This window comes from Psittacula echo (assembly GCF_963264785.1).
Source record: "Psittacula echo genome assembly, chromosome: 2".
Classification (NCBI taxonomy): domain Eukaryota; kingdom Metazoa; phylum Chordata; class Aves; order Psittaciformes; family Psittacidae; genus Psittacula; species Psittacula echo.
Genome location: NC_137737.1, coordinates 58,146,485 through 58,172,079, shown reverse-complemented (window position 1 = coordinate 58,172,079; position 25,595 = coordinate 58,146,485). Strand labels below are relative to the sequence as shown.

General features: G+C 44.3%; 1 protein-coding gene across 1 annotated transcript in view; it reads left to right on the top strand.

Annotated features, from left to right (window-relative positions):
- The window catches only part of WNT3A (Wnt family member 3A), a gene marked incomplete at both ends in the record, with an annotated part of 88,356 nt that overhangs the window by 50,923 nt on the left and 11,838 nt on the right, over positions 1-25,595 (top strand). Inside the window, one exon of the mRNA XM_080611633.1 lies at positions 345-586. Within this exon, the coding sequence (XP_080467759.1) occupies positions 345-586 (242 nt within the window). The remainder of the gene's footprint in view (positions 1-344; positions 587-25,595) is intronic.

The window sequence follows — 25,595 nt, the reverse complement described above, 5'->3', positions numbered from 1 at the left end:
AAAAAGAAATATGGATTTGACCCTCTGGTTGCAAAAGAATAAGCTGAGCTGTATGAACTGAGCATTTTGGGGCAGAAGAAGCACAATGATGAATTAAGGCATTAAGAGGATGAAGAAAAGGGAAGATATTAATGGTAGAGTTTCTTGCTTTGTTGGGCCTGTAGGGAACTTCAGGAGAGAGATGAGGTTGTTTTGGGGAGGGATGATGGTGGAAAGGATGTTTTCTGGAGCAGGGAATGCAGAGGAACTGAAGATGCTGATTTTCTGTACCCATTCTTGTGAACCAAGTACAAAGGTGAAAGCCAGTCTGACAGCATCTCTTCTTCCTTGGTTTTTTTTTTCAGGTCCTTGGCAATTGGTCACCAGTATTCCTCCCTAGGGACTCAGCCCATCCTCTGCGGGAGCATCCCAGGACTTGTACCCAAGCAGCTACGCTTCTGTCGGAACTATGTGGAGATCATGCCCAGTGTAGCAGAAGGCGTAAAGATTGGGATCCAGGAATGCCAACACCAGTTTCGAGGCAGGAGGTGGAACTGCACAACTGTCAATGACAGCTTAGCCATCTTTGGGCCCGTGCTAGATAAAGGTGAGTGCAGTGCTATTGGTTTGGTGACAGCAACATCCATAATGGAGTAGCAGCAGAGATCTTGAGAAACCTACTGTGAACACAATTTCTTCTCATAGTGTCATGTAAAATAGGCTGCAGGAGACAGGACTTTCTAACTTTCTAACAGGGACAGAAAGTACATGTGTGCTTCCCAAATGCAACAAGGGTGTTACCCACCAAATCCATTGTACAGCAAACATCCAGTCACAGGTAACCACTATTTCTACCTCAATCCCTACTGGGACTGTATAGGTAACCCAGAGAACTTAGAAGTGCCCCATTTGGCACTGCACAGAGAGTGGCATCATCTCTGACCCTGCTTGGAGCAGGAGGTTGGACTAGAGACCTCCCAGGTCCCTTTCAACATGAATTATCCTATGATCTTATGCCCCTTGGAAGCAACACAAAGGTTTATTGTGTTTTCAGTGGTCAAGCTGGATGTCTGGCTCCTTTTCTGACCCCATGGCGTTTCATGCTGCATTTTCAGCTCTCTTGATGATTATGGAGGGGAAACGATCCGCTGTTGGGGATGGTTCCTAGGAGCTGGACTTTTCAGATAACATCAGTTTTGATACCATAGTGGGATACAGTGAAGATCAAAGGCCTGAGGAAATCATCATCAATTAATAGTTCTTCTTTCATTAGTTATGAACATGGCAAATTAAGACAGAGTGCTTATTCAGACAACTAATTCTGACTTAGCACCCTGGCTAAGTCTGAGTATCTTGTCTTTCTCTCTATAAGTTGGCAAGAACCTATTTTAGCCTATAAGAACTGTTTTATTTTTCTTTGCCCTTGTAGTATGCGTTTTGAAGTCCAGCCTGCCTGCTTGCCTGCCTGCCTTTCTCTCTTTCTCTCTCTCTTTCTCTCTCTCTTTCTTTCTTTCTCTCTTTCTTTCTCTCTTTCTTTCTTTCTTTCTTTCTCTCTTTCTTTCTCTTTCTGTCTCTCTATCTGAAGGTTCCTCCTAGATAATCTTCAAGGTCACTTCCAACCCAAACCGTTCTATGATTCTATGGTATGATTCCATGATCTGGGATAGCTTCAGGGAATCTCCTGAGTTGGTGTTTGTAGGTGATCTCACCCACCTTAGGGCACGTTCTTCCAGTACTTGCCATCTGGAGATAAGGGTTTTCTTTGTTGTTCCACTGCTGCATTACTCAGAAGAGATTTGGGCACTTCGTCTTGAGTGAATTTTGAAAAATAGGGCAACCAAGAGAGAGCAAAAACCTTGTATCATGGCAGGGCTTCCACCAACAATATGAGGTGTTTCAGATGCACCCAGCAGAAGAAGGGGTGGTTTCAGCTCATTTTCAGCCCCGTTAGAGCTGTGGAGCTGAGGCACTATATTAATGCTCATGTCACTATTCAGGTTTAGTGGTGAGAGGTCATCCCAAAATAATTATGCCTGTAAGATCTTCTAGTGTGGTGCATTTATGCCCATCTCAAAGTATCATACCACAATGTTTTGCATACAATTAAAACACCCATTCTGGGTGCATCACTCCTGGGTGACTAAAGCAGTTGAATTAGCCAGAAGAGACAAACTGATATTTTTCCCATACACATAAGCCCAGCATGACTTGCACAAGGTCATTGACTGGGCACAGGCAGTAAGTGTAACAGATAACCTAATGTCTTTGCCTTGTCACAAGGCTGGATGTCCTCAATGACACAAGGAGCACCTCATGCTCCCAGATGGTCTTGGTTTACACACCTGACATCTTCTGTGCATGAGGAAAGCAATCCTCACCTCCTTGCCCACTGAACAAACTCCAGTCCAGCAGGCTGCCCAATGCTCTTATCTCATAATGGTGTCGACATGAAGGGTCTGTCCATGCTTGAGACTGCAGTTTTCAGTAGCCAGGCTCAGGGAGGGAAAGAAGGCTGGGACTATTTCATAACTGAAGAATGTTGTTCCTTGAGGGAGAATCAAACCACCCTTCAGTTTTGCTTCATCTACAGCAGGAGGGGGGTGAAAAAAAAACAGTTCAGTCACATTCTTGTGCAGCAGATCCCCCAGGGTAGGAGCATATTTGAGCTCCTACCCAGAACAAGAGAAGGAGAAAAGGAAGGAAAGGAAGCAAGAAAGCAAAACTCTATTTTGCCGCTTGGATTTTAACTCACCCAAGTGACTTAACTGCAGCTTCTCATCTGAGTCAGCAGGGACCTGTCCTCCCTCAGCACAAACCAGTGCAGTCACTAAAGCAACTCCCCTGTGCTTTACACAACTATCTGCAATTCTTTCATTGAAAAGGACTGATTTTAATGCCTTCAGGAAATACTTTCTAGGCCTAAATCTCACTGAGACTGCCTTACTGTCTGGGCTGCCCTTGCTGCCTTGGTATCTCATTGCTAATTCAGGGCTAGGCTTGAGCTGTGATTCAGCAGTGCCAAACTGTCACCAGACTCTGGTCCTGTTAAGAGCCATGTTCTGATATCTTGTTTTAAAATCGGACTTTTTTTTCCCATCAGCCTGTTTATGCAGAGAAATCCCACATAGTTTTGCTACAAGTCTTTTTATATATGTATTTTTTTTGCATTTCCATAGCCAGGCCTAATTAATCATATTAACAGTAATGGTATTCATGAGCTCGATGACAAGGGAATGGTGATCCGGATCTGCTGCTACTTGGAGGCAATACTTGACAGGCTTGGCCCTATGTCCCTCTAGTTCTTCATATATATCACTGAGGACATAGGAAGAAGAGAAATCCCCCATCCATCCAGCTATTTGATTACTCTGTTTTGCAGGTCCTTGGCTGAGCAATAAACATTCCCCATTCAAAGGGAACAGAGTCACTTTCTTTACTATGATGGAGAATGATTCAGTTATTAGCAGGAGGAGAAATTGCTACAGGGCTGTTGGAAAAGGGGTTTTCTCCTCCTTTGTGGTCTCAGGGAACATATGAGCAGCTGTGCAGCTCCATAGAGAAACATTCAGATAGGTGAAACTGTTCAGTCTTTCTTGCAAAGCACGGGGAAGTAGGTGTCTCACTACCTTAGACTATTGGGAAAGCAAAGAAGAATGCCTATATAGAAAAGAAGTGAGCCTGCTCTCTTTCCCTCTACCTAAACCTACCTATCTGGTTATCAGTCATATATAGAATCACAGAATCCACAGAACCACAGTTAGGGTTGGAAATGACCTTAAGATCATCTAGTTCCAACCCCCCTGCCATGGGCAGGGACACCTCACACTAGACCATGTCACCCAAAGCTCTGTCCAACCTGGCCTTGAACACCGCCAGGGATGGAGCATTCACAACTTCCCTGGGCAACCCATTCCAGTGCCTCACCACCCTAACAGTAAAGAATTTCTTCCTTATATCCAATCTAAACTTCCCCTGTTTAAGTTTTAACCAGATACCCCTTGTCCTGTCACTACAGTCCCTAAAGGAGGAGTCCCTCCCCAGCATCGCTATAGGCCCCCTTCATATACTGGAAGGCTGCCATGAGATCTGCGCACAGCCTTCTTTCCTCCAGAGAAGAGGCTACAGTTCATATAATTTCTAGTTTCCCAGAAGTTCAAATCTCAACTACTGGACAGCTGAAAGGACCCCTCACTTGAACTTTTCAGAGTCATTTAACATAAAAAGGACATGGAACTGTTGGAACAAGTCCAGAGGAGGGCCATGAGGATGATCAGGGGACTGGAGCACCTCCTGTATGAAGACAGGCTGAGAAAGTTGGGGCTGCTCAGCCTGAAGAAGAGAAGGGTGCATGGAGACCTTAACTCTTCTATGATTCTATGATTTCTAGAGCAAAAAGAAATGTTCTCATTTGTTTCTTCACCTGTATTGTGTGAAGCAGTGGATCATAGTGGTGTGAAGCAGTGCCATAGACACAGGACATTAAATGTTCACCTTAGCCACAGCCCATGCCTACCCTCTTACCTGAGATGTTTGGCAGTTTTTAAGGCAGTTGCCATATCTTTCAGTTTCCCAAGGACAAGGGATATTTTTGAGTTGCCTTTAAAAATACAGAAAACAAAACCCTGGAGGATATAGCAAGAGAGATATGTCACCACTGACAACAGAAAAATCAATGGTGCAACCCAACAGGTGTTTGCCATCTCAAACTTTAGTGCAATATATTGGGAATTGTGTCTTTTGCCCTGTTTTTAGCTATAGTGGATGAAGACGCTGTTCACGTTTAAGTTGTGGTGCATCTTATAATCTCTCAACGCTGTATGAGTTCTCTTTGAAACTCCTCTGGGCAGAAATACGAACCAGTCTCAAGAAAATTAATACAATAAAAGCTGATCATGGCCCTGTCTCTTTAAAGGACCTCAGCACATAATTAAGTCAAAATAAAAGTTTCCTCCCTCTCCTCCCCCCATTCAATAAAAGTAAATTACCTCAAACTATTTAAGCCCCCAGTTCGTTTAAATTTAAAAAGAGAGCCCTTGTCTATCTATTTCTTTCACTCACTCCCACCTCCTTCTGCTAAAGACTGGCTGGGGCTTTAAACCTGCCAGCTGGACTGAGAAATGGTTAATAGTTATTGTGGAGGAGCAGCTTTTAATGAACTATTGAAGAATGATACATTGATGGAGTAATGGGAGTTTAAGTTGCTCTGTAATGAAACAGGTTCTCAGCACAGACCCATTGTGGTGTAAATACGGCACGACTCTCCCACTGTTTGGTCAGGACTAAATAGCAGAGGCCAGAGGGGGGTCAGCTTATGGGGTCTCCGCTTTAGTTAATCAATCTGATTGGATTAGGGTCACTGCGATCCCTAATAATGTCAAAGGTTACACCAAACTGGATTAAATGCTTTGTTGGGGAGAGCTCAGATTCTTTCAGCTTTCTCTGACGCGGCTTGTTTATTAGAGTTTAACACTCGTGCAACCTTGGGAAGCCACACCGTCCCTTTTTGTACATTGGGGTGCTTGCTGGCATGTGAGGGGTTTGAACCAGCCAGGGCGGGTGAGCGCGCATCCTGTGGCTTTGTCAAGTGTCTGCACTCATCGGATGTGCCCTCTGAGGACATATATCAAATTCCCCACTGGACAAATGAGAGCCTAATGGGTGATGCAGAGGCTTGGAGGCATAAATTCATTCCAGAAATAATTACTGGCTGTCGACCCTGTTAGAAGGCAAATGATGAGAGCCACAAAAGCAGTGTACTGTCACGCTCCCCTGGATTAACCCTGTTCCTGTCCAGCAAAGAGATGTCATTTTTGATACAGCTTCTGTTTGTGAAGTTAACAGGATGAGCGTGGAAGAAATACAGAGTATTCAAGACCACTTGATTTCTTCATTATTCAATTTGGTAGATGTCTAGTCTTCCAGTTGGTATCTCCCTGTCATCTTCTCCAGGAAGACAATGAAATGTAAGGAATTGCTATTGTCTTCACTCATGATGTTCCCACAGATGACACTGTCTTACAGACATGGCAGAGTAGACCTTCAGAAAATGATAATAATCTTCTTGAAGGTCACTCAACAATGGAAAAAGGCAGCAATGATAGTGCTATACTGGTAGAGATATGAGATCTCTGAGTTTCAAATGCCTGTTTCCTTCCCACAGTAGAGCATACACTGAATGTTTACAACCTGCCAGGATTGTCAGATTATCCAAGCAGACTTCTTGCATGATGCAGCCTGGAGAATTTCCCCTCAGAACTTCTGGAATGAAACCAAAATCTGGATTTGACTATGATATCTCTTCCCAAAGGACATCTTGCCTTGACATACCACCAAGAGATAGACAATACACCTACCTTCCCTTTTACAAGCCTCTTCATATCTAATGCAACACTACTCTGGTGTTGACGACCAGCCACTATATTTTCCTTTGCTAGATTCAGAATAGCTCTTCCAGAACTGAGCTTTTTCTTTGCTACTTACAGTTTTTAAAAATTAAAAATTGAGGCCTGCAGAAAAGCAGCAAAATTTGGGTCCTTTATATCAGACATCAAGGCAGTTCAAGGGAGTTCCATTTGATGCTGGGGTCCTCTGGGGCATGATTCATCTGATGCGTTCTAGACAGTTAGGATTACATTATTCACACCCTGAAGTTTCTACATCTCCCCATCAATCACTGAGGGAATCCAGGGAGACCGGCTCTTGATGAGAAGACTCCTGCTCCCAGGGACTACATGAAGGGCAGAGGAGGCATTTGTCTGGCTCATGACAGATGTGGGATTCAGGTCACATCCAGTTTCATCTGGGATGCTGGGCACTGTTATATTTGCAACTAGTCTTATTTTGGATTCTAGACTTTTTGCGGATAAGTTCCATATCTTACCTCTCTCAAGAAAGCCCAAATGTAACTGTGTTCATGGGTTGACTCCCTTTTCGCTGTTACTACTGTGGATAAGAAAGCTCATCTTGTGCCTAGCGAAATCCATGTGAGTTTTTCTCCAGGTTTATCAAGAATAGAACAAGACCCTTATATTCATTTATAATACCTTGGAGATGCAAGTCTCCACTATATTTTTTCTTGCTCTGTCGTAACAGTATTGCTCCACAGGCTCTCTGATAGGCCTGATCTCATCTACAAAGTTAGATGTTAAAGTCTGAGCTAGTCACCCCAGGCTCCCTTTGCAGTCAGTGGAGAACAATCGGCATCTCCAGAGAGCAATTCATCTGACCTATCTTAGACACCTATCTCAGGATAACATGAATCATACCAAGATGTTTATTTCTCTCCATTGACTATAGAGGGAGCCTAGGGCTACAGGCTCAGACTTCCATGTATACTTCTTAGAGGCCCATTTTGAGGGCAAATAGCTCCCACTTCCCATCTTTCTCCTGTTAGAAAGCAATCCTTACACCTAGCCTCTGTTAGAGAGGCCATTTTACTAATGCAAGAACATGGCTCTGGAAAGGATCTCCTGGACCACTGAATACAGGCAGCTCTTTGCTGTTTCAGGCATAATACCATCTTGTACTGTTTTGCATGGTTTAAAATTAATAAGTTTAGCAGACCTCATCATATTTTCCTGATGGCATTCTGGCATCTCAGTTGTCTCTGTGCCAAATGCTTCCCCCTCTTTCCCTGCTCTAGATCAGACTTCTCCACTTCTGCAATAAAGTAAGGCATGAGCAGAAAGCCACAAGATACCAATCCATCCAGGAGGTTAGTTACATGTAGGAGGTACTCTCTGCTCTCTCATGAAACTCTTCCCAAGAGGATCTGATTTCCAACCACACCCCGTCTACCTCTCCGCTAATGGCAATTTGGGCAGCTGCCCTGGTATCAACAACGGAGATCTACAAACTCTACCCTGTAACTATGGGGAAGGAAACTGGAAGGATCAGGATTGAAAATGTGACTATGCAAGCTCCACTCAGCCATCAAGATGCATAAATACTGTATGCCAGAGATTTGCCAGTGCTGCTGAGAAAGAGACTAGCAGGTCCTTGCTCAAGACAGAAACCTCAGTTGTGTTTTGTGTCAGTATAAACCAAGTTTGGAGCTGGGGATTACTGCAGGGGATACGACAGTTGGAAGTGCCTATCACTGCACTGCATAAGTCTACGTTCCGGGCCACATCTACAGAACATATTGATAGTTGCAGCATTTCTGAACTGGCTTTTATGTAGCTAACTCTACAGGCAGCAGCATTGGAGGAGTGGGGGCGAATGCAGTTCGAGGATGTGTAGATGAACTGTAGCCACATCTCTGATTTGTCGCTCACATCAGGACTGGGAGATTAGCAGCTTCCCCTGAGCCTTGGCAGGAGGTGTAAATTGCAGCAGCAGCAAACAGAGATGCTGAGGAAACTTGCCAACATGTTTGCCCCTCAGCCTTTGGGAGTAGGATACCAATGAGGTGGTGCAGGAGCACCTCTTGCTGTTGGAGCTGCTGGTAGGGCCAGGTCATCATCAGAAGGGGTCACTTCATCCTCTTGTGGCTTTAGAGGTGTTCAAAGGGAAGAACTAGGCAGCCCTCTGCTACATTAGAATAGCACCCAGAAGACTACAATTAACATCACATTTTCCCCTTCATCCCCATTGTAGCTGGAGGCTGCACATGGCCTGGGTTTGGTGGGCTCAAGCATTTTCTGGGTTTCTTATTCAGAGGCCCTGACCTCACCACCTTTCTGCCTGCAAAGTGATCCCAGGATAAAGATCTGGCTCTTGTGCATCTGTACAGTTCTCTGGAGATGAGACAGCCCGTGTAAACAGCTGTAAACAGCCAACACCCAGGCTCGGGCTGCAAACCTGGGCGAGCAGTGATGGTGAAAAGGAAATGGTAGCAATGCCAGGAGCTGATCCTGTTTGCTTTCTGTGCTCCCTCTACCTCCCACTGTACGAACCCTCATCTGTCAACCCTGACATGGAGATTTTTTCTGGCGACTAAAACATTAGATGAGGGATCAGGGAGGGGAGAAGGAACAAGACAGCCTGTGGCTACAAAACCGGTGGCGTCTCTCCTGGCGGTGGGAGGCACGGGAAAGTTCTGCCTCAGGCAGAGTGCACAATGTGATGGGCTGGCCGGGAGCGGGTTGTGCGGAGTTATAGATTTATTTCCTTCCCCCTCCCCATTCTCCCCCTTCCCTGCTGGGTACACTGCATTCCCCAACTGGGCCCAGGTTGGTTGCAACAAGGAGCTCCCTCTGCCGCATCCCAGAGTGCCAAGTCCAAGCGTGGGAGCTAGTCCTAGACAAAAGGGAACAGTAGAGGGAGCTGATTAGCATCCCTTTGTCCCGAGAGAATCCCGGCCCTAAATGGGCCTTTGGCGCACAAACACACACACACGCATGGACGGGAGCCAGGGAGGGAAACGGAGACGGCAGAGGCTTGGTTGCCTTCATGCAGGCGCTGGGGGAGGAAAGGGGGCACGGTGGGTTTCACCACTAAGCACCACTATGGGGTGGGTTGGTCCCAAGCCAAGGAGCCCTGTCCTCAGGTCCACAAAGGTGGGGTTTGCTAGTTGAGGAGACGGACATGTGTCTGCCCACGCTCCTATGTACCAAACAGCCAAAACAAGCAAAGTCTTCTGACAAAGAGGGATCCAAGCCTGTGAATGTGGCTTTGCTTTCCTGTGAGATGTGTTATGAGCTGACAGTGCTGAATAGATGTGGGAATTTAAAGGCCAGAAGGGGCTGTGGGGTCATCTGGTTGGATTCCTGTATAACAAGCAGAGAATTTCCTCCCTGAGCAGATATAACAGGGCAGCAAGAATAAAAACAGAGCATATAAAGATGCCCTGCATGCTTCTTTCTGCACTATGGGCTTACACAGCAGGGGATCAGGGCTGTCTCCTGCCAAGCAGGCAGAGCAGACAGTCAAGGCACTTTTTGACAGGAGACAAGTTATCGTGCTGTCTGCTAAGGTCTGCTGCAGGACAAAGTGTGGGCCTTGATGGGCCACCTTCACCCATTCTTTGCTTCCTCATCCCCATCTTTAAGGGAGGACCTCCTTCAAAGGAAGGACTTGTCGTCCAGGAAGAGCCATAGGATTAACAAACAGGCAGGGATCAGCCTGCAGGAGAGGGAATGGTTCAAAAGGCTTGTTATGACTGTGTGAGTCTCTCTGTTGTGCATGTGAATGATGTGCTCATAGAAATGATGAGGACACAGCTGACTTAAGACTGAGCAGGGAAGGTAAAGCCAGAATAGGAGGAAAGTAGCCTTTTGGGAACTGAGAAGTCTCGGGAGATGCAAAGTCGCAGAATCAGAGAGCTTCATGTCAAGCAGCACCCAGCTGAAGTGGGTAGGGATTTCCACCACTCCAGGGTAGGTAAAGGTGCTGCACAGAAGGGGCAAGTTATGGAAAAACAGCATGAGATATGTGAAGCTGAAGCATCTGAGGACTGTGCAAAGTAGACCCCAAGACATTAAGCAGGAGAGTGCATGGTGAGCTGTCTCCTGCTCACCTTCAACATGCTTCCATGGGGCACTGAGATGCTGCTGAAGAGTACAGCAGATCACTGTAAAATGGGCCCATAAAAGAGGGCTATAGATATGTCACAGCATGGATATGCACTGAAGGAAACTGTTGTTGTTTTCGTTTGGTTTGGATGGGCTTTTTTAGGAAGTAGAAGAATGGTGAGCCTCAGGGAGGCTCAGGGAGCTTTGGCTGTAGGTGACCCTAAAATCTAATGGCAAAGCACAGACAGAAAGGCAAAGAGCCCACCAGATCCTGGGAAGCACACAGCCATCCACATTGCTGGAGGTGGAACTCAAGGGTGGGTAGAGCTTGTGGGTGAAGGAATAAAGAGTGGCTTTCACTTTTTATTTCATCTTGACTCATCTCACCTTTCCAATGGAGGGAAACAGTTTACAAAGCATACATGTTATTTGTCTGGTTTCTCATCCTGGACCAGTGATGGGGACCAAGGCTTAAAAGAGAAGTTTTGGTTCTGACTCTGCTTTTGGCTGTCACGCAGACAGTGAAGTAGGTCCTCCTTCTTCTCCATCTCCATTTCCCACGGAGTTCACCACAGAAACAGCTGGATATTTCAAAGAGAGTGATACCAAAGTAGGTCATATGTAGGGCCCTGCAGCTTTTGCAACATAATTTAGGTAGTTTTATTGGCCTACTTATGACTGTTGCTCTCAAGTTTGATCGACAGGGCACTAATGCTTCATGGAACACTTCCTGGTAGGCTGCAGTTTGTTGACTAAGCATCTGGCACAATTTCCTCTCCATTATTTCCAGGTGCTAAATCACATTAAATGATAGCTAATAATTATGGTTTATCCTTTCCTAATCATGCTACTTTCCCAGGGAAGCTGTTGCCACAGGGATGTTGTGGGAGTGTGAATGGGTGGGGAGGGCATAAAGAGATATTTCTGTTCACCCGGAGCCATAAAAAAGTTAGAGACCCCTTAGGCTAGGCACACAAGATCCAGCCTAGGAGATATTATACCTTGTCAAAAACGTATTTATTTATTTTCTAGGCCAGTTTTCCACCAGAAAAGGCAGCTGTATCAAAACTTAGATGTTTTGCAGGCAAAATTTCAAGGCAAAAATACACAGCCATGGATTTCTTGTTTTGTTTTGCAAATTTCTTATAGTTTAATTTGAGTAATTGAAGCCATTTTACTTCTTTTTATTTTGAATATGGTCTTATTCTAAGATAGAAAATCATTAAAATATCAAAAAAGCACACTGCTGTACCTTTAATATTTTATAGAATATTTATATTATTGAAGAATATTTTCTATTATTGAAGCTGAATCGTTTTATCTTGTCAAACAAAACATTCTGATATTAGTAAGATAACATACTTCAACAGTCAAAAGTATCTTTTTTTTCTCAGCCTTTTATCACATGGAAAAATTCAGACTCTCATGTTTTCCATCTGATTTTCAACTCCTAAAAAGAAAACAAAAAGGAACTTCCCATAATATGGTAATTCGATTTTTTTGGCCCTCATTACTGGCCTTAGGCATGACATTATCTCCAAACTCCTTCATTCTGACAGGCTACCTAAATCCAGATTAACTGAGAGTGGAGTATTAGCAGTGGTCTCCTACGGACCCCTCTAAATTCATAAAGCAGCCCTAAAGCTCTATAAAATGAGAGTTGTAACATAGGCCCCAAATCTGTGACTTATTCTCCCCCATTATAAACACATCATGAAGATGCTCCAACAGGAAATTGCACAGCTTCTTCTCAGAGAAGAAACAAAATGTGGAAAAGTGTTTTAGTGCTATTGGATTTTCTGTTCATAAAACATTTTCAGTCTGCTTTCCTATCTGAATTTCAGATATATCCCTTGACAGATAAATTAGAAGACATACATGTGTCTTGAGAGGGGTAGATGGGAACTTTGTGGGGCACAACCAGTCTGTGTTAGATGTTCAGTCTGTGACCAGCTCAGCAGTACTCTGGTGAGATTTGTAATTGAATTATCATTTGTGCCCAGCATCTGAAATGAAGGATATTCTCTGTATTTAGCTCCCCTGAGCACAGTGTCTTCTCAATCAAAAGTTAATGTGCGTATCACTTGCACCCAAACACAAGACATGACTTCATGATTCTGAAGGCAAAACCCTGGCAAATGATAGATTTTGTAAAATTCTGTTTATGGCGTTATAAATTATAACTCTGGTCCAAACACATCCCTATATGATGTCATTGATCCCTGTGGACCAGGAAAGACTTGAAGAGGATGTAGATGTTTTACCATAAAATATTCTATACTTCCACTGAGAAAAACAATGGAGTCTTGCCTTCTTGTATTGGTTCTCAAGAGGCCAGATGGATGCTGAAGCTTTTGAACTTCTCAGCCAGCAGAAAAAAAAGCACCATCTCAGTTTTCAGTTCAATGTCTCCATTGTTTGTCCCAAGCCTTCAGTAACTATATCAAACAATCAATAATCAATATGTAAGAATAATCAAACATAAGAGTTAAAAACTCTCTCTAAAACCTCTTCACTTCAACCAAAGCCAACCACTAACCTCCAGAATATTCCTGTCCCCTTAGTATTATTCATATTCATAGCCTTATTCACGTTAAGGCTACTGTGACTTCCTTGAAATATTTAAATCAATCTGACTTAAAGCCAGTGTTTTTTCAAAAAGAACAGACAAGGAAAAATGAAAAAAGATGTTTGTTTTGTGGGTTTGTTTGTTGATTTAGGGGTTTTTTTAAGGATTCTAAATATATCTCCATGTTTAACTTAACTTGTCATATAGATAGTTTAGAAATGGATGATACTCCTCTCTAACAGCCATAATCACGATTACAATTCTGGCACAAGCCTCATACAGCAGTGCTGGCTACAAAATAATAGTTATTCAAAGTCTCAGAGTAGGATAGGTGCAATTAAAAAAAAAAATGTATCAGCATTACAGTTTTACTGGAAAAGAGGCTGTAATCACCAGTGTTGCAACTCAGTGAGGTCACTGCGTCAAGCACTCTGAACTATTAACTACACGTATTTGCCTATTTTATGGGGTTGACCACTAATGTGGTTGACCAAAAGCGGGAAGTATATTGGGCTTTTCTTGCTAGGGCTGGCTCTGATATTTCAGAGGCTTGAGGCTAACTGCTAGTTTGGTAATACAAGGCTGCACCTTCTTTTGTGAGGTTTGTGCCTCCTGATGTTTTAGACTTTTCTTTGGTTCCATCAACCCTGCCAAAAGAAGAGTGGGGTTCTCATTTTAGGCTGTGCAACCAAGCACTTAGCCTGACTTAAAAGAACTGAAGATCTAAGATGGATACTGATTGGGATCAGACAGTTTGGGATGAACATCAGTGTGGTGGACATCCTTCACTTAATAAGCCACATGTGACGTGCAGCAGAAAGTCTGGGGTAGCGGTGTACCAGAACTACCTCAGATGATGATGGTGGCTCCTCGGAGCTGGCCTAGGCAAGCAAGCCACATCCCAGAGTAATTCAAACCAGTGATATTGGGATTATAGTCCCCACACAGCATAGCCCTACTGCTAACCAACCACAAGCCAAAGAACCATATGCAAAACACTGGAAAGCCACATGTGATTCAGGAGCTGCCAGGGAGCCACTCAGCAACTCACCGAAGTTAATATCCAAACCTACCTTGAACCTAAGCTACTCACCTGAACAAACTGCCCTGCCTTAAAACCTATTTTATCTCAACTTGGCCAACTGAGATTAACTAGCCTAGGTGAAGTACTTGTCTTTGTGTGGGGCTTATCAGCTGGGAGCTCTCCATTTTTGTGCTGGATCTCTAAGAAGCTCTGTGAGACTGTGGGAATCTGCAGACCATGGGCATTTTGCTTCTTAACTCAAATGTATTTACTCAATAGGACTTTGAGCTTCAGAGACTGTTGCATTTAGCATTAAAATAAGGGTAAACACAGACCCTGAAATTTGAAGAATTCGTTCAGTTCCTCACCAAAATCTGTCTTCTAAATGAGACGACATCTCCAGGGTGAAGTGAAAACCCATTCTTAGCTTTGATTTGCTCAGCTGTGCTCTCAGGTAGTTCCTGAACTGCCTGTAGGCTTCCAGCACTCCCTGAAATTAGCACCAAAGTTGATGGTGATGCCACAGTGCCTATGCTTATTCAGAATAGAAGACCAAACACAAAGATTAGAGCAAAAGCATGCCAAAATCTTCACCATAGCCAAGAAACATAGCAGAAAAATTGCACATATTCAAGAAAGCCCAGAGGATGGTGGGACCTGGGAGTGATATATGGGCAGCAGATAACACTTCTTCCCAGTACTGGCATTGCTCCACTGTGGGAGTAGGATTGGGCAGTGTATGGATGACCCAACTTCAACAGCTCCAGGCGGCTGACTGCCTTCCACAGCAGGAGGTCCAGCAGTATCCACAACACCTGAACCCTACCATTGGTCACCAGTGACTTACCCAGCATGGGAGCCACAGATGAATTTCTGAAGAGTAGTGCTCAGCTCAAGAGCAATAGTGCGGTCTCCAGGAATAAGCCAGGAACCAAACCTGATTTCCTGTAGCCCACTGACAGTTTTACACCCTCCCCAGCTTATATCCATTGTCAACACATGCAAAGGCTCCATATCTCATTGCCAGTTGCTTAATCCATTCCTTCCCACCCCACTGTCAATACAATAATACCCCACTGAGGAGACCCACCCACCAGGAAATCCCCCTTTAACACCCTGCAAACAGTAGCCAGATTTATCTCTGCCGCTGTGCTGGAAAACAAAATGAGGACTCATCTGCTCTAATCCCCTCTTAAGATTTCAAGATGAGGCCTGTGTTCACATATTAGCATATTTAACAGCTTCTATGTGTGCAGTGCAAGGCTATTGCTCCGTGGAGGTAAATCATGCGCTAACATATTTCAGGTACCCTACTATCTCCCTCTGAAGACATAAATGGCTGAGCCTTTGCAATGACCTCATAAAAATGCCTGAAATGAAGGCTTGGGTTAAATGGGCTTGAAGATCTTCCTGAAGAATGAATCTCATAACTCGTACACAGCCTTCTGCTAGAGAGTTTTGGGGGTGACTCCTTACATGTGATGCACAGCATTTCTATTGTACTCAGTTTTGGCATGGCAGCTGTGACTTCCATGCTGTAGTTAGGATATAGGCACTCTAGTTTGAGGAAAATCCTGGGATTTCTGCAGCTCATTTGCACTGGCATGGCAGTAAGGCCTTTCAAGGCTCTCACAAGTCTTGAAAAGCCTTGGAAAGGTCTCAAAAACCTGTGAGTAGATGTCATCCATGGAACAGCTTTAGTTTTGGGGTGAAGGTGTCAACTTGGGATGTGGGTGACTGAACATTTTCATCATTGCTGCTCTTGAGGCTTTGCTGTTTCATGCTGAAAGTCTTCAGCTTGATAGGAAGCACTGGGATTGTTAGGGAGCACAAGTTTTCATGGCTTGTGGTGGATGCCGGGAGGCTGGAAGGATTAGGTAGGCCAAGGGCCACCATCAGCACTGACTGGTGTGACACCCTGTTCTCAGTCACACAAGACTTTTGTGTCCTCACTGTTATTACCACCCACTGTGTGCTGCATGTAACACACCCAGCCTTGTTCTAGGGAGTTGTCCTAGGTAGACTTTTGTACTGAGGTACCTGAAATTGCTGGAGATCGGACTTTCTGAAGGTGGTTGTGAATCAGGTCTGGATGATGTTAACTGAAGACTGGGTGATTTAATCCCAGCCTTTTCCCAAGACCTAAACCAAGTTGGTACTCTTAGGATAAACAAACTCATATGGTTGTTGTGGTTTTTTAGGCCATGATTTCCGTCTAACTCCGTCATTTTGGTAGTCCCTGCCTATCTGGAAGCAGGAAATACTAATATATCTGCTAAACTCCTGAATGACGTTGTCCACTAGAGACTTGTTGGGCCATGTAATGTGCAAGTCCAAGAGTTTTTACTCCTCCCAGCTAACCTGAGAGAAGCATCTATTTGGAGAGATGCATTTTCGGGCCCATAACCATCAGAACTTTGTTGTGCCAGCACAAATCCCAGTTTCCCTTGCCTTACTCCATCCTGCAAGCCTTTTGCTGGAAAGTCTGGAACTGCACTGAAGGCATGAGCTGTTTGCATGATTAAAGGTTGCAGGACTGAGCTGATTAGAAAAATTCAGCAAATTCTCCAATCAGAGCATTAGCACAGATCCACTAGGTAAGGAGCTGGCTTTGGGTACATAGTTTGGCTCAGAGTAACTTCCACTGGTTTCCACTGAGAGCTGGAAGTTCTCAGCTTCTCTCAGGATTGATCTCTGCACTTGCAGAGAGAATTCCTGTAAATATTGTTGTGGTTTTGGTGGCTTTTTCTTTACAATATCAAAACCTGCTGCTTTGATTAGAGATGGGGGAGGAGAGGGAATCTGACAATGTTTTCTGTCATTTAGCACCTAATTGAAATATTCCCTTAGGGTATTTAAAAAATACTAAATTGGCACAGATATTTTTTTATGAATAATCCTTTAATTAAATTTTTGCATATTAAATATACATCAGTCAAAATAGTTATAGACATATAGTATGACTGTTAGTCATGTATAAGCAAAGGGATGAATCAGTCAAAGACTGTGTATGTTACAACAGCCTCACCCTCTGAGGGTACATGTGAGATGCTGAAAGGCAAGGGAAATTAAAACGAAAGGTGGAAGTGAGTGAGAAGAGGGAACGTATTAAAAAAGGCCAGGAGAAAGGTAAGGTATCCTGTGGGATTACAGTAAGAACTCCCTTGCTTACACAGATGGAGTCGAGGGACCAGATCTCTATTCCCAGCTCTGCAACTTCACAGTTTTACTTCATTTTCCTCTCTTCTTGCACATCCTCCTTTGGTTTGCCCAGGTTAATTTGTCAAGTTCTCCTCCACGTCCACTTCAATCGCAGCTGGGGAACTGGGGCTAGACTTTAGGAAGAGCAGTCTAACAGTAAGGGTAGTGAAGCATGAGGATAGATTGCCTGCGGAAGGGGTGGGAGCTCCGACCTGGGAGGTTTTCAAGAACAGGTTAGACAAACATCTGTCAGGGATAGTTTAGGCAGAGTGGATCCTGCCTTTGGGCAGAAGGGTGTGAGGTCCAAGTCTGTTATCTATGATTTTAAGGTTTTCTGGAGCAGGGGCTGAGGCTGCCAGTTCATTTAAATACCAGTTTCATCCAAAATAACAAAAAAGAAGGTGTCTCATTAGAAAAAGTAAGCTTTTTTTGTAAGAAAAATAAATACTCCTGGACCAAGATGCACCCCTAATTACGCTGGGTTCACTTTTATGCCACTTCCACTGAATTAGATAACAGTTATTCTGATTTACACCAAACAAAGAGGAGAATCAAGTCCCTTGCTTTTCAGCAAATAGCCAAGATATATTTCTTAGTTCACCCAATGTATTCAGTGACTGATTTTCAAAGACATTTCCTAAGGGTTCTTGTTTGTTCTCTTTTTTTTTTTCTGCGCTTCACATATCATCTGTCCCCACTCATCACACAGGGCAGCAGCAGTTTTGCCACCAAGGGAGCTTACATTTAACAGAAAGAGAGGAATCTTTAGCAGCTCCCGTCTCAAGAGACTGCAGGATGCGTAGCTTTGATTTTGTTGCTGTAAGATAGGCAGGGATGAAAGCAATGTGCACTGTCAGTAAACCCTTCAGGTATTGTGTTCCTCCAGCAGTTTTGCAAATGCTTTCCACTCCTACAAAAGTCACCAAGGACAGTGTAGGCAGAACAGGTCATCACCTTTCCTTCTCTCCAAATTAATATGCTGGATAAGGAGCTGTGCGTTGTTCCCACCAACTCGAGTGCATACACACATAGCCATGGGGTGTGGATGCTCTTTAAGAACCTGTAGCAGAGCAACAGATGCAAAATCAGGAATAACATCATGTCCGGTTATCAAATACAAAGGCAGGACTGATGTAAGAGCAAACAGGCGTTTGGTGAATTAAAAGCAGCAAAATTGAGAAGTATAAGATGAAATTACAAGTTTTCTTGCAATCAGATTGGTCAAGATCTGGAAAAGCTTCATAATGTGAAAGAGAAGAAGCAAAAATACCCTAATGACATATAGTCTGAGGAAGGGAATGCTTCATCAAAGGGAATGTTATCATCTGACTTAAAACAGGTGAACCCATAGAGAAAGATTGAAGCTGGATCAAAACACACAGTACCTGTCTCTTCTTCCCACTCACTCACAGCCCCTGTCTCTCTTCAGAAAGAATCCAATTCCTGCCTGAAGGTTATTCAAATGCTGGGTGCCCACTGTTTTCCTTGCTTGGGAGGGTAAAACCCATGTGCAGTTCAGACTAGAAGAGATCATCTCCGTAGGAGAAAGCATCTCTGCACACCTCCAGCTCCACTCACCATGAGGGCTGATGAGTGTGTGGCACGGTGCTGCATCTATGTAATTAGGTAGGTGGGCATTATTCAAGCTTAATAAACCTGGGCAAAATAAGGTAAGCATAAGATTAATGAAATTGGCTTATGAGTACAAATGATGACTAGCTGAGAAAGTTGTCTGGAGGTGTTTGGTATCCTTTCCTCCTACAGCAGGATTTTTTCTTTTTGAGGTCAAGTAGCTATCTCATGCTGTAACAACTGCGGTTGTGATTACAGGAGGGACCAAATAGCAGCAGGACAACCAAGTCTTGCCAACATCTATCCACAATTTTGAAATTGTTTTGGGGTCACTGGTTCAAAAATATGTGGGACTTAGTGAGGAGAAGAAATTATCATGTCTGGGAGCTTCCTGGTGGGCACCGGAAACCCCAGACCATTCTCCTAACTCAGGTTGGATGTTCTGGTTGAAGACAGCTCACTCATGGAGCTGGCTCCTTGTTCTTGCAGTAAGAGCATGTGGCGCTTGACCACAGCACAGGATGAGACCTGCTTGTCACTCGCTTCTCCAGCGTGGGCACAGGCACATGAGTGGACAGTTGTCCATGACAAGTAGCCCATTCATTTTGGTGGGAGCAGGGTAGACACTGTGTATGTGAGAGCTTCATTGTTTTAAATCACAAGTAGATAAAAGTTATGGCTATTTCATTGTCAATATTATTTTTTAACTGCTGTCTATCATTTGACAGTGAAGCTGATGGACAACTTCCATTTATCTCATTTCTGTGGTCTTGTATTTATCAAGGACTCAAGCTCTTTGTCTTATTCTGGATATGACAGATTGCCAGGTGTATAGCCAAATATTCACCTTGCATGTTTTTTGCCCAGCTTCCCAAATCAAACTGATGACATTTTTGGTCCAGCAGGATGACAGGCTAGCTCTTTGTGGCAGCTAAATGAGCTGTTATTAGGACATACATGAAGTAGCAGATGAGGTCTACTTTGAAAGAATTGTGGTGCAAATCCATTTCTCCAGCTTTTAAGTACTAGGACTAATTTCCTCATGTCTGGGACCAACAACATCAGGCTGATGATCAGTTCACAGACTTGTCTTAGCCATACTGTCGGTGCACAATGGTTTATGGAGGGATATCTTTATTTTTTTTCACTTTTTCTGCTGTGGTCAGTCTGATTGTGTCTTTCTAGGGCTGAAAGATTGAAGAGAAGGCCTCTTGGTCTGAAGAACTGCTGCAAATGCTTGGCCAAGAAAGGTCTATTCATGACAAAGCTTGGAGTCTGAATCCACTTGGCCAGCAGACGTGTTGATAGAGGGTATAGCTATTTCCTCAGAAAAGAGTGGTGTAGTTCAGTCCTTGAGGTCATCATTTTGGTTGGATGAGCCAGTAAATTCATTAGCTTGCCCAGCCTTAGAAGATGTGCTCGTTGCTGTAGTGTCCTCACATGCACTCTCTACGTTTCGAACAAGTACAGAACTGAATACAACTTTAGACAAGTGTTCAATATATTCAGCTCCCTTTTCCACTTGCAAATTATACAAGAGCTTCAACTATAATCAGAATATCTGTCATCCAGAGCTTATCTGCTGACTTATAATTGCTTGTAAATCATTCAGTCTGTGTCCGGGGCTTTGCAGTTTTCTTATTCCTCTCTGTCTAAATAGATCTGCAATCCTCAATGCTTTCGCAGATAGCTGTGTCCTTAAGTGCTTGGGATTAGAAAGCAAGAAGATAATGATTGTTCTCCATTTCACAGGTGGGCAACTGGGGCAGAGGTAGAGCAGACGAGCTGCTAGAAAGTCATGTTGTTTAGGTCTGAGCCCCTTCTCCCTCAGGAACCACATATCCACCCTCTAAACCACGCTTCCTCTTATGAGCTATTTATAAAAAGTGGCTTTAATGCTTTGGGAATGGCATGAAACTTTTCTGCCTCCTCAACTGATGAAACTGAAACCCACAGGAAAGAAAAAAGATCGCCAAAACCTGCTGCAGGAGGATGAGCAGCTCCCTGCAGCTCCCCCAGCACCCAAAACCCCCTCCCTTCTCCAAATCAAGCCTGTAAAACAAAAAGTTCTGCAAGCCAAAAAATTGCTTAATTGCCTCAAATTGATTCCATGGTTTTATTAAGATATTTTCCCAGCTCTATTATGGTTAATTATTTGTATTACAGTAGACTCTGAGGCCCCAAGCAGAGATCAGGGCCCCATTGTGCTAAATACTGTACAAGCACATAATAACAAAATCACTCCTTGCCCCAGATAGCTTACAATTACACGGAGAGCTGCAGTGGAAACATACCACAGCTCATGTGAACACCTTTTAAGGGAGGCTAACATTGATTTCAAAACCTCAAAGGGTCCCTCGTGAGACCCTGCGCTGCTTTCATTGTGCATGCTCCCTGCTCTTCTTGCTGGATTCTGGTGAGAAAAAGTTTAGTGAGAATATTGACATACAACCAACAGAGGAAGACCCAGATAGCCCAAGGGTTCAGAATGGGAAAGGTGAGTAGGAATAAAGAAGAAGGAAGAAAAGAGGGGAAATGAAAACAGGTTCCTGTGCTGCTTTCCCCTTCACCTTTTGTTTGTGCTTGAAAGCTCAGCTGCAGGAGGTTCATGAGGGATCTTTTTTCCCTGGGGATTTCCAGCCTCATTTTTCAGACGTAAAGAGTTCCTCTGTTTGGGTAAACGTTAAGAGGAGCAAGCAGCTTTCAGATAGTCTTTCAGAGACGCCAGACCCACTGCTGCTGTCTTCCTTTACTTCCCAGCCTGTGTGAGGAAGAGGAGCAAAAATGCAAAAAAGGAGCCCTGAAGTTCTCCTTCCTTCCACCTCATTCCACAGCTGAATCTCGGTGGCTGCATCTCACTCATACATGGGAGATCTTGTTTGTCAGGGGGTCAGCGCTGGGAGAGTTTTTCCATACGTGCAAGTGAGTGGGGAGAGTTTTGAGACCTCAAAGCCTTGCTGGAGGTGATGCTCGGGCCTGGGAGCATGGGTGAACAGCCAGCTGCTAATTCAAGTAAGGGTATTGCTTCTATCCCAGTGCTGCTGAGCTCTGGGTGACACTCTGGGGATGCTCGGGAGGTGCCTTGCAGAGACTGCACATCTCTGCAGTGCCCACCTCTGTCATGTTCATTTCCCTGTGTCGCAACCCAAGGTTGAGAGGATGAAAAAGGCAGCAAACTGTAGCCCAAAACCAGGGGAAAATCCAGTTGTTTCCAAACATTAAACTCAGGACTCAAGCAGAGCAAGAACCTCTGGAGGAAACGCAGTGTCTGTGTCTATGTGTGTGTGTGTGTCTGTGTAAAACGGTCTTGCAGAATCCCCCAGCTTTAGCAGGGCTTTGAAAAAGAGCTGGGTGGTGATTCAAAATCCAGGTTATGACCTGTGACCTTTGAATGAGAAATTGTTGCCATTTAGGATGTGTTAGGAGGTCCATCCTTTTCATCAAATGCGTGTTTCTTCTTGCTGCGGGAGGCAATCACACCGGTATATCATTAACTCGCAGAAAAGGAGGCTGTAAAAGAAGTTGATGGGGGACCTTAGCCCACACCCTGCTGGGGTCTGCTCAGAGCACAATATCCCAGCGACCATGAGATTAAGCTAAAGAGAAAAGTGAAAATGCTTTTCAGGATTCACACGCCCTTTAGATTGTTTTATTAAACCATTTGAATAGGGATTTCCCTTTCGGCCGACAACGGGGCCCGGCCAATGCATAGTTCTAGGTTGCTATGACTTAGTTGGTGCTGGCTAATCACAAGTGAGGGCAAATTTCATATAAAATATCTCGGGCCATTGTCAACCTAATGCAGCGTGACAGTGCCAGCACAAAGGGGGATTCATTCACCCCAGCAGGTAATAAGGACGATTTGCCATACCAACCAGGCAGTCTCGAGGGGGGCTGTCAAATACGATCAGAGCAGCGAAATGGAGCCTCACATTCCATTCTCAGGTGGGCGAAGGCGATCCTTTTGTTCGACCATGTTGCTTCTGATAACAGAATACAATTATATTCTTTTTTTCCCCTTCCCTGTATGCTATTGACCAGTGGGGCTATTTTGCATAGCAGCCTTTGGGGTTTGCTTTTTTTTTCCTTTGCTTTTTTTTTTTTTCAAGGATAGAAGGGACCCCAATGATCATTTAACCTGGAACGCGCCCCGGAGAATTTCATCCCAGTCCTTCCCCCTCCTTTTCTACCTTCCCCTTTCATTAAGGACTTGGTCCTCTCACAATGCACATGCTGTATCTCTGATAATAACCCCCAATTGGCACACAGTTTCCTTTTGTCTAGAGCCTCCAAGCGACATCAGGCCATTGGGGAGAAGAGAGGTTGGGGGCAATTTGTGGCGGTTCGAAGGGCTGAGAGGACCATACTGTTTCAGGACTCAAGATGGCTATGAAATACTCAAAAGAAGGCATCTACAGGATGGTGGGAGGGGGGGATCCAACGCCCAGTGTTTCACACATGACCAAGCCAACAGAAAGGCTGATAAAACGTGCTTGCATTAAGCAGGGTAGGTAGGGAGACATACACGGTAATGATTAGATCAACAGAGAGATAGGGTGATAGAAAGAGAGATAAAAGGATGTTTGCTCTACAGGTATCAGACTTGGGTTACTGATACCAGACCTTCCTGCTGATTTGCCTATCTTGGGGGTCTGGTTACCTGTGATCACCTGGGGTTATTTTGACAGTAGGTAATTAGCAAGAGCATTCCAGCCCTTGACCCACCCTCAGCTCACAGGAGGGCTCTGAGGGCAGCAGGGAGCACAGGCCCCACTCCCAGCACCATGCACAAGGCTCCCAGGCTGCTCCAGTGTCTGACAACCTGGCTCTACCTGTTCCAAGTAGAGCCTGAAAGGTTTAGAATTGTGAGCACCACTCTGAAGGTTGCAGCTCTGTTGCGTTGGGTGCAACAATAACCATAAGCAACCAGCATAAAAAAAGTGGGGGGAAAAAAAAATTTCAAAAAAAATCATTCATATGTTTCAGGGAAACTTGGCCTTCAGGATTTTACAAGCTCTGTTAATCCAACCTCCTTCAGTCCAACATTTCCTCTTATCTGTATCACCTTCATGTTCCCTGGCAGGAATTGCCCATTTAATAATTTCCCTCCAATGATCTGAATCACAGCTAATCTGATCAAATGTCTTTTTAGGGCCTTTCATCTTCCCAGGGATGTGTTGACGCTAGCATGCTGGTTCAGAGGAAACAAGAACTCAATCAGAACTTCATTCAAAACACAGATGGGACCCAAACCTAACCTTTCCTTTAAGATAATGCAAAAGTGTGGTTAGCTTCTTGTTATTATGCTTTGCATTTGCATAAGTCTTTGCATTTAGGGGCTTGATTTTTAAAAGGATAAAAAAGTCAAACAAACCCCGGAGCTGGATTTTTATGAGAAACAGTGCCGAATCATCTGGGCATGAAGTTGGTATGGCTTTCTGTGAAGAAGGACACAGATTGAGGCATCACACAGACCCCAGTATGGATCCATGGGGCAGCTACTGGCTAACATCAGTTGCTGCAGTGTGGGTGCTCCAAAGCTTGCTCTTGGAGCCACCCCTAGTTCATTTCAGGGTTAGACCTGAAAGCCTTTATTACCTGCAGTCCTACGGATTGCTTTTTTGCAAAGCAGGCTTCCCCAGACATAGAACATAATCCACTTGGGAAATGCTGCTAAAAACTAGGGGACCTGAGGCAAGCCTACACACCAAACAATGGCAGCAAGCCTTTGGGTTTCATGGTTATATTGGCTCCAAATAATTCAGAGCAGTGTGTAAATCTATACTGAGACTTGTGGTCTTACAGACGGATCTTTGAGGAATGGACTTAGTGCCACATCTTGCACCTCTTCACCTTTCCTAATGAGTAGGAGGCACATCACTGAATAACAAATGTGGTATGATTCCCCTGTAAGGGGTAAGGGAGTAATTAAGGAATCTTTGATGCCAGGCCAGGAGATGCTGCAGGTGACCAACATGTTGAGGTTGGTGAGGATGGGTCAGGGAAAATAGGAAAAATGGAAACAGGGGCCTCTCCTTAGAGGAGCTGAAGGAAGCTTGAGGCTGAGCCAGAGAGCTTATGTAAAAATCTTTCAGTTGGTTTATCTGATATGGGATCCTCTATTGCTACAATTGAGAGGAATGTGGTGAAACTGAAGCTCATCTGCCTCACAGGCTGCCAGAGCCAATATTTGGTTTCCAACGTTCCCAGTATTTTCCCCACAAGCAATGGCATCCTCACAGCAACCATGACACCTTTGTGATCCTCCTCTTCCTCCTCCTCTGTGATGGGAATAATACTTGTTCCTCTCCAGCACTTGGGCAATGTCTCTGCGGCATGATGGATCTGTCAGCTGGTATGTGCCAAGGGGTTCCCTGTTCTCTGTCTTCACCTGGTGCCATGCCAATATTTAATAGTTCTGATTGGCAAATGATTTGCTTCTTTGTGATCACAGAACAAAAAAAAAAACCAACACCTTTTTAATGTTTTTCCCCACCTTCCCTCTGGGGGGAAATATGTCCCATGCTCCGAGATGTGACCTACCATTTCATAGAACCATAGAATGATTTGGATTGGAAGGAACCTTTAAAGGTCATCTACTTCCAACTCCTCTGCAATGAGCAGGGACATCTTCCACTAGATCAGGTTGCTCAGAGCCCTGTCCAACCAGGCCTTGAACACTGCCAGGGATGGGGCATCTACCACTTCTCTGGGCAACCTGTGCTAATGCCTCACCACATTCACTGTAAAAAATTTCTGTTTCACATCTAGTCTAAATCTACCCTTTTTTTAGTTT